The sequence below is a fragment of the Diabrotica virgifera genome, chromosome 7, assembly GCF_917563875.1.
Source record: "Diabrotica virgifera virgifera chromosome 7, PGI_DIABVI_V3a".
NCBI lineage: Eukaryota > Metazoa > Arthropoda > Insecta > Coleoptera > Chrysomelidae > Diabrotica > Diabrotica virgifera.
In genome coordinates this window covers 175618331-175634087 of record NC_065449.1, presented here as the reverse complement: position 1 = coordinate 175634087, position 15757 = coordinate 175618331, and the positions used below count along the sequence as shown (strand labels likewise).

The 15757-nt window shown below is 34.1% G+C and overlaps 1 protein-coding gene across 1 annotated transcript in view; it reads right to left on the bottom strand.

Moving 5' to 3' along the window:
• Positions 1-15205: 15205 nt before the first annotated feature.
• Positions 15206-15757, bottom strand: part of LOC126887631 (odorant receptor Or2-like) — an 82848-nt gene continuing 82296 nt past the window's right edge. Inside the window, exon 6 of the mRNA XM_050655237.1 lies at positions 15206-15611. Coding sequence (XP_050511194.1) covers positions 15552-15611 — 60 coding nt within the window. The 3' untranslated portion in view covers positions 15206-15551. The remainder of the gene's footprint in view (positions 15612-15757) is intronic.

Sequence of the window (15757 nt, the reverse complement as noted above, 5' to 3'; positions counted from 1 at the left end):
AGAACTCAGCATCAAGGAGGCATTATCCATATTTCTTTTGAAGCCACCCTTAAACACGCAACAAGACATGGCGTGTTTGAAATTATTAACTTAACCCAATGATTGTCAATGTCATTTTTTACGTTTTTCATTAATTATGTTTGTTCCTTTAAAATTATTTAAAAGCATCCGCTCAAGAAGCTTATTATTCTGACGATGATTAAAGTAATAATTGAAACGTCACCATGAATTTTAATTTAGTTATGGGTTTTATCTTTAAGTTTATTATTTTTATCAATTATTTTAATTAAAAAAATGTTTTTTTGAACACCTTGTATAAATAAGTATGTTAATATTTATATTAATGAATAGAGAATTGAGTACCCTTTCAAATGAGCTATCACATGACCCCTATTCTCATTTAAAAAAATCATCGATTACATCATCACGCCCAGATGGATGACGTCACTATTATAATATAAATTCCAAAAAATTGGAATTTAAAAATAAAAATCGACCTGTTTCGGGAGTTTTCCTTAATGTCGCCGGTTTACGAAATAATGAATTTATGCGTTACTTTATGGACGCACTGTATTATATCAATTCACAAAACTTCAAGTTGCATTGTCTTTCTCGTTCTGTCATCAGTCGAAAATGATTTTACACGTTTACTTCAGTTGACTTTTACCTTTCTCTATGTGAAGAACTTAACTCAACAACCCACGTGCTTCTCGTGGAAGGTCATATATTAGACGAAGCAACGAAGCATTAAACCTAGGAATTTTGTGCAGTAAGATGAATCGTCATGCAACTTTTTGCATTCGATTAGAGAGAGTGTCAGGCAACTTTGTGAACTAAATTCATCTAGGGCAAAAATTTTTGTGCATAAGAAAATGTATTCTAAAAGTGCATCTCGAAGAGGTGAAAATGAAAAATTTAGAACTTGGGCAATATTGATGGAAATTAGTTGAATTTTTATAATTGGGGGTTTTGGAGATCGCCGAGCACGAATTTAGTACATATCGGCGATGGTCTCCAAGGTACCTGGTGCTCACGGTGGAACTCGTCGCCTAGAGTTTTACGTTATAATCATTAAAAATCAGTCAATATCCATTACTCGGGGGTTTTTGGGATCGCCGGCCACGAATTTAGTGTTGGCGATGGTCTCCAAGATACCTGGTGCCCAGGATGGAACTCGTCGCCTGGAGTTTTACGTTATAATCATTCAAAATCAGTCAATAACCATTACTCTGAGGGTTTTGGGGGTCACTGAACAAGAGTTTCATGTGGTCGATGGTCTCCAAGGTACCTGGTGCCCAGGGTGGAGATCGTCGTCTGGAATATTATGTTATAATTATTCCAAATCATTTAAAACCATAACGCGGGGAGTATTGGGGGTCGCTGATCACGAATTTCATGACGGCGATGGTCTCCTGTGTACTTGGTGCCCAAGGTGGAACTCGTCGCCTGGAGTATTACGGTATAATCATATAAAATCAGTCAATAACCATTACTATGATGAAGGTTTTAGGGGTCGCTGGGCACCAATTTCATGTTGGTGATGGTCTTCAAGGTAGGTATAAAACAATCTAAACAAAACGTGTTAAATTAAATGTTAGTGCACGTATTCATAATCAATTTATTTGCATAATATAATGAAAAAATTAATAAAAAAGTAAAATAAAATAAAAAAGTATATTTACTTACTTGAAGTTACACAAATTTCTCTCTTCCGCAATTTTGAAAACCAAAATTATAAATCAGCGCAGCTATAGACTGTAGATAATGAAATTTCCTTTAACACCAATCTTAAACGTCTTGATATTATAATATTATTATTTATTCCGTAATTAACAAAACTAATAAGTATAAAATATATGACTCTTTCAAAACACCAACATTAAAAACTTACTTTGCTTTAAATACGGTATCACTTTTTAGATGTTTTTTTATAATTAATCAAAAATTTTTAAAAGAACAGAACTACATAAAAGTGTAGCTTTGAGGTATTCACATATATACTATGCTTTGTTTTTAAACCAGGAGCAGTAAAATAAAAAGACAGATTCACACCCAAGAAAGTCAATAGAAAAATCACCATATACATCTTCTTTTTTGGTTGATCATATCGGCCTTCGGCGGTAATCCATCAACATTATATTATACTAATACGTCGCTAAAGAGTTCTAAAAACCACTGTTTTTTTTTTATATAAAAGCAGACTTCTTCTTCTTCTTTAGGTGCCGTGTCTGTATTCAGACGTTGGCCGTCATCATGTTTACAATTTCCTGAAATCTCTCTCTATCGGCTGCTGAGCGAAATAATTCTTCTACTGTGCAGCCACACCATTGTCTAATATTACGCAGCCATGAAAGTTTCTTTCGACCAATCCATCTCTTTCCCTCCACTTTTCCTTGTATTATAAGGCGAAGCAGATGTTATTTAGGTCCTCTAATTATATGGCCGAAGTATTCTGTTTTTCTCCTTTTTATGATGCTTATGAGCAGACGTTCCGAATAGAATTCATCATTTGAAGAACATCTTCATTGGAAGTGTGCGAAACCCACGATATCCTTAGGATTCGTCGATAGCACCACAATTCGAATGCTTCTATTTTGTTTAGCATTGTGGTTTTTAACGTCCATGTCTCACAACCATACAATAGGATAGACCACACATAACATTTCATCACCTTCTTTCGAATATTCATCGACAGGTTTCTATTACATAAAACTGGTTTCCAGGTCATAAAAGCCTTCCGTGATATTTCGATCCTAGTTATTATCTCTTCATCAGAGTCACAATTTACATTTAACCAGCTGCCAAGGTACTTGAAATGATTTACCCGTTCTAACTCCTCTCCATCAAGACAAAGCTGACCTTGATCTATATTAATCTTTCCAACTGCCATCCACTTTGTTTTTGAAATGTTGATTTTAAGGCCTCTCCGATAGCTTGCTTCACTGACTAGATTTAGTAGTGTCTGAAGATCTTGTAAATTTTCAGCAAGAATGGCTGTATCGTCAGCGTATCTAATATTGTTGATTACTTCTCCGCCTAGCCTTACTCCCTCTTGTCTGTCATCCAAAGCCTCCCTAAAGATTTCTTCAGAGTACAGATTAAAAAGGGTGGGTGATAAAACACAACCTTGTCGTACTCCACGTTTTATCGGCAGTTTTTCAGTACGACTGTCTCCAATTTGGATAGAGGCTACTTGATTGTAATATAAGTATTTCAGCAGTCTTATATCGTAGTGGTCAAGTCCTGCTGCCTGCAGGCAATCGAAAAGTGTATCATGTTGTACTCGGTCGAATGCCTTCTCGAAGTCGATGAAACAAACATAAACGTTCTTTCGGAATTCACAACTTTTTTGTAATAGAACGCGCATACAAAATAGTGCTTCTCTAGTTCCTAGACCATTTCTAAATCCAAATTGCTTATTACCCATTCTAGTTTCGCACAGAAGGAATACTCGGTTTTGTATAATACGTAAAAGTATCTTAAGTGTGTGACTCATCAAATTGATTAGTCTAAAATCGCTGCATTTGGTGGGCCTGCTTTTCTTTGGTAATGTTATAAACAGTGACTCCAACCAATCATCCGTGTATTTTTCCTTCGTTGTAAATTTTGATAAAGAAAGTAGTCCAGTAGGTAATGTTTTCCTCATCCAAAAGTTTAAGTAGCTCAACAGGGATTTGATCTGGTCCAGGTGCTTTATTGTTTTTGGCTTGTTGTATTGCTTTTATGACTTCTGACTTCAGTATACTGGGACCTCTGTCTAATTGGTTGTCACAGGTAGTATTTGGAGCATTTTCTCGAGAAGCATCGTCAAAAAGGTCACTGATGTGTCTCTCCCATTCTTTGCACTGTTGTTCGTGATCACAAATTTTTCCGTCTGCGGTTTTAAGTACGTGAGCATTTTTCTGTTTTCTAATTCCGGAGGTATATTTAAGTTTCTTGTGGAGGTTGAAACTGTCATGCTTTTTTTCGAGGTCTTCTATTTCTTTACATGAATTCTCGAGCCAGGATTCTTTGGCATACTAGAAATCTAAAAATTAATATAATACCGCAGAAAACACAAAAAATCGCTGATATAACTTAATTACCCTTGAAATGCCAATTATATCAAAAATTTCATAAATGTTATTAGTGCCAAAATTTAAGGACAACTGCTTTAAAAGCGACAAAATTTTAAAATAATTTTTGAATAGGTAATTTTTTAGGATATAATAGTGTTTTAAGACAAATTAATAATGAAAAATATATTTAGCGACCCCCAAAACACCGAAGTAACGGATATTGACTGATTTTGAATGAATATAACTGCAGGCGACGACTTCCATCCTAGGCACCAGGTACTTTGGAGACTATCGCCGACATGAAATTCGTACTCAGAGACCCCAAAAACCCCCCGAGTAATGGTTATTGACTGGTTTTGAATGGTTACAACATAAAATTCCAGGCGACGAGTTTCACCCTGGGCACCAGGTAACTTAGAGACCATCGCCGACATGAAATTCGTACTAAGCGACCCCCAAAACCCCCAGATTAATGGTTTGTCACTGATTTTGAATAATTATGACATACAACTCCAGGCGACGAGTTGCACCCTGGGAGCCAGGTACCTGGGAGACCACCGCCAACATTAAATTTTTTTAGCGACTCCAAAAACCCCCCGAGTAATGGTTATTGACTGATTTTGAATGGTTTTAACATAAAACGCTAGGCAACGAATTCCAACCCTTGGCACCAGGTACCTTGGGCACCATCGCCGACATGAAATTCGTACTCAGGGACCCTCAAAACCATCAGGGTAATAGTTTTTGACTAATTTTGAATAATTATAACTGTAAACTCCTGGCGACGAGTTCCACTATAGGCACCAGGTATCTTGGAGACCATCGCCGATATTAATATTGACTGAATATTAATATTGCCTGATATGAATATTGACTGATATGAATATTGACTGATTTTTAATTATTATAACATAAAACTTTCGTACTCAGCGACCCCCAAAACCCCCAGGGCAATAGTTTTTGTCTGATTTTGGATAATTATAACTAAAAACTCTAGGCGACGAGTTCCACCCTGGGCACCAGGTATCTTGTATTCTGTCGCCAACATTAAATTCGTGGCCGGCGACCCCAAAAACCCCCCGACTAATGGATATTGACTGATTTTTAATGATTATAACATAAAACTTTAGGCGACGAGTTCCACCGTGGGCACCAGGTACCTTGGAGACCATCGCCGATATGAAATTCGTGCTCAGCGATCCCCAAAACCCCCGAGTATAAAAATTCAACTCATTTCTGTCAATATTTACCAAGTTCTAAATTCTTCATTTTCACCTCTTCGAGATGCACTTTTAAAATGCATTTTCTTATGCACAAAAATGTTTGCCCTAGATGAATTTAGTTCACAAAGTTGCCTGACACTCTCTCTAATCGAATGCAAAAAGTTCCATGACGATTCATCTTACCGCACAAAATTCCGAGGTTTTGGGCTTTTTAGTGCTTCGTTACTTCGTCTATATATGTTATAGTCAAAGCCCGAATTTCAGACAGTTCAGAAAGCCCGAAATAAATTACAGTTTCGGCCTATGACTAGTCAAACCTAGGAGAGGCTAAGTTGGTCAGGCAAAGGTCGAAATTCAATTTTATGAAATCGGGATTTGACTAGTCAAACCCCGATCAGCTATTAAAATGTCGTAATTTGTTATATAAGGTTTAACAAATAGTATGGTATAGTTAGACCCAAACCCAGACATCCAAAGTGAAAGTTATCCTCCAACACCAAATTGTTCTATATGGTCCACATAATGTTCAGAAAAAAGTCAAACCATTTTGAGCGTCAAGTTTGGGGGGAGAGGGGGCAGAAATCTGTAATTTCGTAGTTTTTTTAAATTTTTCGTCAATATTTCTAAAACTATGCGGTTTAGCATTAACAATCCTCTATACATATTCGTGAATTGTCGCATTTAAAATAAATACATTCATACGAGCAAGGGTCGAAGCGAGGATACAATCCATTGCTCTCCGTAGTGAGCATAACTTAACAATACCGATCCCTAGCTTTGATACAGCCAAAGGAGATGCTCGAAATATTTTGGGTATCATACAAGATAGAACAATAATTGACGGTTTATGCTTTATAAAATGCCACTTCAATAAGAAATGCTCTTCAAAATTATGCAAGTGTAAAGATCTAACGTATTGTGCACTTCTAAATGCCATAATGTCTCATCATGTGAGAATAAACACTAATTTTTTTATTTTAGTTACGACAATATATAAATAATAAATATTAAAATTAAAAAATGACGTTTTATTAAACCTAATCTAATAAATTACGACATTTTAAGCTAGATCGGAGTCAAACCCCGATTTCATAAAATTAAATTTCGACCTTTGCCTGACCAACTTAGTCTCTCCTAGGTTTGACTAGTCAAAGGCCGAATCTGTAATTTATCTTTGACTAAGACCGTTAGTCAGACCTGAGGATTGCCTAGTCAAACCTAGGAGTGCCTGAAATTCGGGCTGTGACTATAACATATATATGTATAATGCCTTAGGGTCGATCCTTAATATTTTGATCCGTTATCTGGATTTAAAATTTAATACTCTAATGTAAGATATTTAGTTGATATTTAAACGGTTGTAACCAACGTATTTTTGGTGGCTTAGCATGTAGAGCTTGTGAGTATAACGCCCGGTTTCATAATCAACTTACACTTTAGGTACCAACTTAAAATTTAAAGTCCACTTTAACTGATTATGAAACCGAGCGTAATTTAACTTTGTTTTATATCTTGGTCAATTTTAAAAAATTCTGACTTTGTCTTCACTAATTACGGTTATACTTATTTTAGGCAAGAACATTGATGGTGTTCTCTTTAGAGCGGAAACGTTCACAGAAGATTTATCTTCAATTTTTTTTATGTTGGTTTTATCAGAATGTCTCATTTTTGTCCATACGTTACAAAGTTTCTTTCACTAAAACAAAAATTATTGCAGTTCGTTTATGTAGTATTTATAATACTCATAATTGTTATTATTTTTAGATAGCAGGAGGTGTTACAACGTATTTAGTAATCCTTTTTCAATTTGGTGGATAAACGAAGCGAGTTTTTGACTTACAACTTGATGACCAGTTTTTGAATTTTTCAACAAACTGATCTGTTTGCTTTTATGACTTAATGTAAATATTAGAAATGTATTTTAATAAAACCTATTAACCTTTAACTACACGCGTTGGCGTATTTTGTACACCAGATATAAGAAATATACGGCAAATATATTTAAAAATTTAATTTTTGACCTTGTTTATCTATTTAACCTATCACTGGAATGTGCTTTACAATTGGTTTTAGTTTCGTTATAATCGGCGTTCTGGGAAGATCGTAATTTACAATTTATTATTTGTTTTTTCTGGTGGTGGACAATATACCCCACGATTATAGTAATATAAGTACATCTTTCAATTGTTTCTTAGTCATTATGGTACAAAATATATTTTTGTTTATAAACAATACTTTTCTCATTTAAAAAATCACATTTCAAAAAATTTCGTATTAGTAATATTATTTATCATGGAATCAGATTCCAGTTATAAATCTCAATTGGCTTACTGAGAAGGAACTCCAAGCATTCGCTGATGCCGAATAAGGTTTATAACAAACAACTAAGTGCATTTTTTCAAAAAAAAAACAAATCCGCTGTTTTTAAGTGTATTTTCTTGTAGCATGTAAAGTACGCCACGCGTGTAGTTATATTATAACTTGATGCGCGGGTAGTTAAAGGTTAAAATAAGACCAACACAGGTGTTTTATTTAAAAAACTTGGTGAGAAATGAAATTTTCAAGTCTCAAAAATTAAATCTAATAAATGAGAGTCAATTATGATCCCAGATAAAGAAGATAAACTGCAGCAAAAGGAACAAATGTTTAAAATGTCAGCTATGACATACAATAAGAAAATATCTCCGTCTAAGGCGAAATCTTTAGTAACAGTAAGTGAACTCAAATTATGCAAAATATTAAGCTTATAATATATTATGATGTCTAAGAAATCAGAATACGAGATACCAAGTAGATGATAGAAGATAACGAGATGTCATACTAAAAATAAAATTCAAAACAATAAGAAATGCACCCAGTAAGGTAAATGGTCAAAATACCAAAGCGTTCCACCACTTAAAAACTATAGACTCGAAAAAACCGAAATTTAGAAAAGGAGACCACGTGCGCATCAGCAAGCATCGCCACGTTTTCAAAAAAGGTTATACTCCAAATTGGAGACTAAAATATTTCAAGTCAAGAAAGTTAAGCTGACCAATCCAACTGCTCACATTTTAGAAGATGAAAATAAAGAAGAAATTTGAGGTGACTTTTACTCTGAAGAATTACAAAAGGTGAAGTATTCTGATATTTTCCTGATTAAAAAAGTTCTAAGAAAACGAGGAAATCAAGTTCTAGTCAAGTGGTAAGGAATGAACTAGGAACCCTGGATAAATAAGAATGATTTGAAAGATAAAGTTTTTCAATCCTAATAGCAATATTTATAATATTGAAAATCATTAAAAATATTACTAAAAGATTTTTAAATTGAAAACTTATTGGTACATTTCCCTGGTGACACCTTGCTTTTACAAATTGCAAGCCAAATGGATGCTGCAGTGAAGACAAAAGGGAAGGAAATCTACACTATGCAATTCACAACCCCCGTCTGCAGCTTGGTAAAGTTCCAACTGAAAATGCACCTAGTTACTCCACGGAGTAATACTACTATAAAATAAAAATGTATACCATTTTTATTCAGTTGCATTGCGAGACCAAGAATAACTTAATTTTTACTTAGATTAGAGAGCGCAACCAGCACTCTTATCGACGATTTCACCTCTTGTTGGAGGCTCTTCAGAGAATGCATAGGCTGCTTTTCTCTAATCCAGTAAATTTGTCGACATATATTAGTCCCACACTGCAACTGAGGTAAATGGATTAGGTGACTAGCGTCATCTGGCAATTGAAAGATGAAGTTTTTCAATCCTAATAGCAACATTAATAATATTGAAAAACATTAAAAATATTACTAAAATATTTTTAAATTGAAAACTTATTAGTACATTTCCCTGGTGACACCTCCAAGGCTTCTACAATTTGCAAGCCAAATGGATGCTGCAGTGAAGACAAAAGGGAAGGAATTCTACACTATGCAATTCACAACCCCCGTCTGCAGCTTTGTAAAGTTCCAACTGAAAATGCACCTAGTTACTCCACGGAGTAATACTACTATAAAATAAAAATATATACCATTTTTATTCAGTTGAAATGCGAGGCCAAGAATGTCTTAATTTTTACTTAGATTAGAGAGCGCAACGAGCACTCTTATCGACGATTTCACCTCTTGAACTTTACCAAGCTGCAGACGGGGGTTGTTAATTGCATAGTGTAGAATTCCTTACCTTTTGTCTTCACTGCAACATCCATTTGGCTTCCAAATTGTAGAAGCCTTGGAGGTGTCACCAGGGAAATGTATCAATAAGTTTTCAATTTAAAAATCTTTTAGTAATATTTTTAATGTTTTTCAATATTATTAATGTTGCTATTAGGATTGAAACACTTTATCTTTCAATTGCCAGGTGACGCTAGTCACCTAATCCAATCACCTTAGTTGCATTGTGGGACTAATATATGTCGAAAAATTTACTGGATTAGAGAAAAGCAACCTATGCATTCTCTGAAGAGCCTCTAACAAGAGGTGAAATCGTCGATAAGAGTGCGGGTTGCGCTCTCTAATCTAAGCAAAAATTAAGACATTTTTGGCCTCGCATTGCAGATGAATAAAAAAGGTATACATTTTTATTTTATAGTAGTATTACACTCCGTGGAGTAACTAGGTGCATTTTCAGTTGTAACTTTACAAAGCTGTAGACGGGGGTTGCGAATTGCATAGTGTAGAATTCCTTCCCTTTTGTCTTCACTGCAGCATCCATTTGGCTTGCAAATTGTAGAAGCCTTGGAAGTGTCACCAGAGAAATGTACCAATAAGTTTTCAATTTAAAAGCCTTTTAGTAATATTTTTAATGTTTTTCAATATTATTAATGTTACTATTAGGATTGAAAAACTTTATCTTTCAATTGCCAGATGACGCTAGTCACCTAATCCATTCACCTCAGTTGCAGTGTGGGACTAATATGTGTCGAAAAATTTACTGGATTAGAGAAAAGCAACCTATGCATTCTCTGAAGAGCCTCTAACAAGAGGTGAAATCGTCGATAAGAGTGCGGGTTGCGCTCTCTAATCTAAGCAAAAATTAAGACATTTTTGGCCTCGTATTGCAAATGAATAAAAAAGGTATACATTTTTATTTTATAGTAGTATTACACTCCGTGGTGTAACTAGGTGCATTTTCAGTTGTAACTTTACAAAGCTGTAGACGGGGGTTGTGAATTGCATAGTGTAGAATTCCTTCCCTTTTGTCTTCACTGCAGCATCCATTTGGCTTGCAAATTGTAGAAGCCTTGGAAGTGTCACCAGAGAAATGTACCAATAAGTTTTCAATTTAAAAGCCTTTTAGTAATATTTTTAATGTTTTTCAATATTATTAATGTTGCTATTAGGATTGAAAAACTTTATCTTTCAATTGCCAGATGACGCTAGTCACCTAATCCATTCACCTCAGTTGCAGTGTGGGACTAATATGTGTCGAAAAATTTACTGGATTAGAGAAAAGCAACCTATGCATTCTTTGAAGAGCCTCTAACAAGAGGTGAAATCGTCGATAAAAGTGCTGGTTGCGCTCTCTAATCTAAGTAAAAATTAGTACATTTTTGGCTTCGCATTGCAACTGAATAAAAATGGTATACATTTTTATTTTATAGTAGTATTACACTCCGTGGAGTAACTAGGTGCATTTTCCGTTGGAACTTTACCAAGCTACAGACGGGGGGTTGTGAATTGCATAGTGTAGAATTCCTTCCCTTTTGTCTTCACTGCAGCATCCATTTGGCTTGCAAATTGTAGAAGCCTTGGAGGTGTCACCAGGGAAATGTACCAATAAGTTTTCAATTTAAAAATCTTTTAGTAATATTTTTAATGTTTTTCAATATTATTAATGTTGCTATTAGGATTAAAAAACTTTATCTTTCAATTGCCAGATGACGCTAGTTACCTAATCCATTCACCTCAGTTGCAGTGTGGGACTAATATGTGTCGAAAAATTTACTGGATTAGAGAAAAGCAACCTATGCATTCTCTGAAGAGCCTCTAACAAGAGGTGAAATCGTCGATAAGAGTGCGGGTTGCGCTCTCTAATCTAAGCAAAAATTAAGACATTTTTGGCCTCGCATTGCAGATGAATAAAAAAGGTATACATTTTTATTTTATAGTAGTATTACACTCCGTGGAGTAACTAGGTGCATTTTCAGTTGTAACTTTACAAAGCTGTAGACGGGGGTTGCGAATTGCATAGTGTAGAATTCCTTCCCTTTTTTCTTCACTGAAGCATCCATTTGGCTTGCAAATTGTAGAAGCCTTGGAAGTGTCACCAGAGAAATGTACCAATAAGTTTTCAATTTAAAAGCCTTTTAGTAATATTTTTAATGTTTTTCAATATTATTAATGTTACTATTAGGATTGAAAAACTTTATCTTTCAATTGCCAGATGACGCTAGTCACCTAATCCATTCACCTCAGTTGCAGTGTGGGACTAATATGTGTCGAAAAATTTACTGGATTAGAGAAAAGCAACCTATGCATTCTCTGAAGAGCCTCTAACAAGAGGTGAAATCGTCGATAAGAGTGCGGGTTGCGCTCTCTAATCTAAGCAAAAATTAAGACATTTTTGGCCTCGTATTGCAAATGAATAAAAAAGGTATACATTTTTATTTTATAGTAGTATTACACTCCGTGGTGTAACTAGGTGCATTTTCAGTTGTAACTTTACAAAGCTGTAGACGGGGGTTGTGAATTGCATAGTGTAGAATTCCTTCCCTTTTGTCTTCACTGCAGCATCCATTTGGCTTGCAAATTGTAGAAGCCTTGGAAGTGTCACCAGAGAAATGTACCAATAAGTTTTCAATTTAAAAGCCTTTTAGTAATATTTTTAATGTTTTTCAATATTATTAATGTTGCTATTAGGATTGAAAAACTTTATCTTTCAATTGCCAGATGACGCTAGTCACCTAATCCATTCACCTCAGTTGCATTGTGGGACTAATATATGTCGAAAAATTTACTGGATTAGAGAAAAGCAACCTATGCATTCTCTGAAGAGCCTTTAACAAGAGGTGAAATCGTCGATAAGAGTGCTGGTTGCGCTCTCTAATCTAAGTAAAAATTAAGACATTTGTGGCCTCGCATTGCAACTGAACAAAAATGGTATACATTTTTATTTTAAAGAATGCTTTAATTTAAAAATGTATATATATTTATTTAATAAAAAACATAAGTACCTATATTAGTTCTAAAGCTAAAGCATAAGTAATAGGATTAACAAACTTTATTGACTCAATCATGTAAAGAGCAGAAGTAGTTAGATCTTCCACATTTTTAACCCCGAGTTAAATTATTTTGAAGGTACCTAGAAATTGCTGACCCTTTAATGTTTCTAAATTGTGGTTGATTATTTGAAGTATTCTCCACATCTCTGAAATGAAATTGGCGCCCAATCATTCAGTAGCATGACCATTCAATATTTTCAAGGCCTTAATATCTTGAAACTTTTCAAAACTAATCCAGAAACTTTTGACATCTAGCGCATCTTGATTTTCAGAACCATGAAGGAAATTGTCAATCCAATTTTGATATGATAAAAACTCGCTCCATTCTGTTTCATTAAATAAGATGTAATGTCCTTTATTATCGGATATTTTGACACATTGATCAAAATTTAACTCGTAGGCAAGACTCACTGATATAAACTGTGTGTTTGAATAATTCAAACTAAACTTTTTCTCACCAAGATATACACTTTCGACCTCTATGATGGCTGACATTGTTCTGATTTGAGTTTAAGATCTCTTCAGGTATTTAACTGTTAGGCTGAAAGTGGTGGGGGTTACCAGTTGTAGACTTTTAACCTGATCTATAAGACCGGACACAGTACTGAGGACAACTAAATATTGCTGAAAAAATCTCTTATTTTTAATAAGGTTTACCGTAATAAGATATCCTGTGATTCCTTTTTATTGATAAGCTTTTCGATCTTAACATTTTTTTCATATTATCTTATCTTATACTACCGAGCTATTTTTCGACTTCTTGCTGATTTTATATCTGATAGCTTATCTAACAGTTTTTCGTATCTAACGAATTCTTTAATTTTAGACTTCCGCCTTATCAACAATTATTACTTATCTGAGAGCTTATCTAACGGTTTTTCTTATCTACTAATTTATTTTTGGACTTGCGCCTTATTTTCTATCTGATATATTTCTTATCTAACGGTTTTTCTTATCTAACGGCTAATTTATTTTTAGGCTTCTGCCTTATCAACAATTATTTCTTATCTGCTAACTTATCTAACGGTTTTTCTTATCTACTAATTTATTTTTAGAGTTCCGCCTAATCAACAATTATTTCTTATTTAATAGCTTATCTAATGGTTTTTCTTATTCAACAGTTTATTTATTTTTAGACTTCCAGAGTCGGGATTAATCTTTAATCCTATTTAGGAGTCAGGATTAAACCGGAAATCTTCTATATAAGTGGGGGGAGGATCGGCTCAAGATCAGGGACTTCCGGCGGAAGTCTTCTTGATCTTGAACCGAACCTCCCCCTACTTATATCTGCTAACACTTCTTCGATATGGAAACATGATCTTTACTATTACAATGTATGCATTGAACATCATTATCTTGACATGTATGATCTTCATTTTTGATTTTTCCACATTTTATGCAATGTTCTTGGAGCATGTGCGACACTGCTTGGAAATATGTCCAAATCTTAAGCAATTGTAACAATGTTTTACTTTGCCAATGTAGGTTTCAACGGGAAACATACACTATTTATTGCAATGTAGAGTAGAAGGAAGAATATTTCTTTCCAAAGTGACTATCATTGTTCTTTTGGGCACATAGTTAGTTTTTACATCGGTGTCAACTTTTCTGAAAGTTCTTTTACGGGTTACTATGGAGAAGGGAGATTTACTATTATTTAACAAATACTTTTCATCGTATTGAGTATCAATATCTCTTATTAGGCCTTTAATTTCTAGTAAATGGTTAGGGACATACGTTACTAAGTTTTGTTTTTTTAATTTTATATTTTTAACCAAATTATTGGCATTTACGATTGACCTTAACAAAACTTTAATTCTATTTTTCCAATGGCTTTAATTTCAATAAAATTAGGAATATTAAATTTTTATGGAAGATGTCCCCAACAGTAAGTGGGTGTAAACGGGCAGTATTCTCGTTGTTTCTTTTTCCTATACATACATAGACGGTATTAAAATTGTACTTGTCTAATGCAATGTTGAACAATTTTTTCTATACAACTTTTTGCGGAGGTGGGATTTGTTGTGTCTTCACTGTAATAAAGTCTCTGGTTTTAGTTGTAAGTTTCGCAGTAGAGTTAACCAAATTTTAGATTAAACTGGTTTCATTAATATCCTTTTCATTATTCTTACTAGCACTTGAAAAGTTTTCACCTAATGGTGTCCCTGGGGAAAAAGCTTCCCCAATTGGGGGGTCGCTTATAGACCTGTTTATCGCACACAATCAATATCAGCTTTTAAATTACCTTATTAATTTAGTAACAAACACCAAGTGTTCTTTTTACTACTAATTAACTCGCTAAATAGTTAATTTTATTAAAAACAGATTTTAATGGGCACTGCCAGTTTGACGTTTTGCGTGACAATGCAGAAGAATCTATGCAATTTATTTAATTTAAAATACATTTTGCTGATGTCAGAAAACAGAAAAAAATGTTTTTTTTACAAATAAATATTGTTTCTCGCTTAAATTCAATGCTAAAGCTGCCACCCACCTGCCTGTTGGCAGTTTGAATATTTAAATGTTTACGTTCGATGCCCAATCACTGCTCCGATCAGGTAATTTATTCTTAAAATTTGCGACAGGGTGCCCGCTCGGTGGTTATAAAGAATTGACAAATAGCTGGTTGTTTCTGGGTTGTTTAAAGGGTACGCTTTTGCCCTTCTTTCTTATTTTGCGCTTAGTTCTCACTTTTTTACTCTACAGGTTTTTATGATTAGAATATTATATTTTTGTTATCTGTTAAACAACTTTATATTTTTATTCATTGACAAAAATGTAATGCAAGATACCTAATATCTAATATACTTTAATAATACGTGAAGTAAAGTTGAGTCCCTGAGCAAGTCACTTACTGTCACTTTCTGTTGCGTTTAGTAAATTTCAATTTCCGACTTATGATCGACTTATTTCGTATGCTTTAAATGATGACGCACGGGTAAAGATTCAGGGACTCAACTGTATATAGTAACAATTTTTAAACATTTTAAACGTGCTATAAATAACACGACCAACAATTTCGGTTTTGTCAAAGTCCAATCGGCATCTTCATCGTATATTGTAATTTTTAGTAATTTCTTCCCAATGTCCTCAAAAACATGTAGTACGAACATACGGTTCGGTATATCTAAAACGAAAAAAAAAATAAGTATAAATACTTGCAATTATTAGATATGTACATATACAACTTTATTATTTGCACGATTTACTTATAGGGGAGTCAATATAGAACGAAAACTTTTGTTTCATAAAAATTTAAACAAGCTTATATTT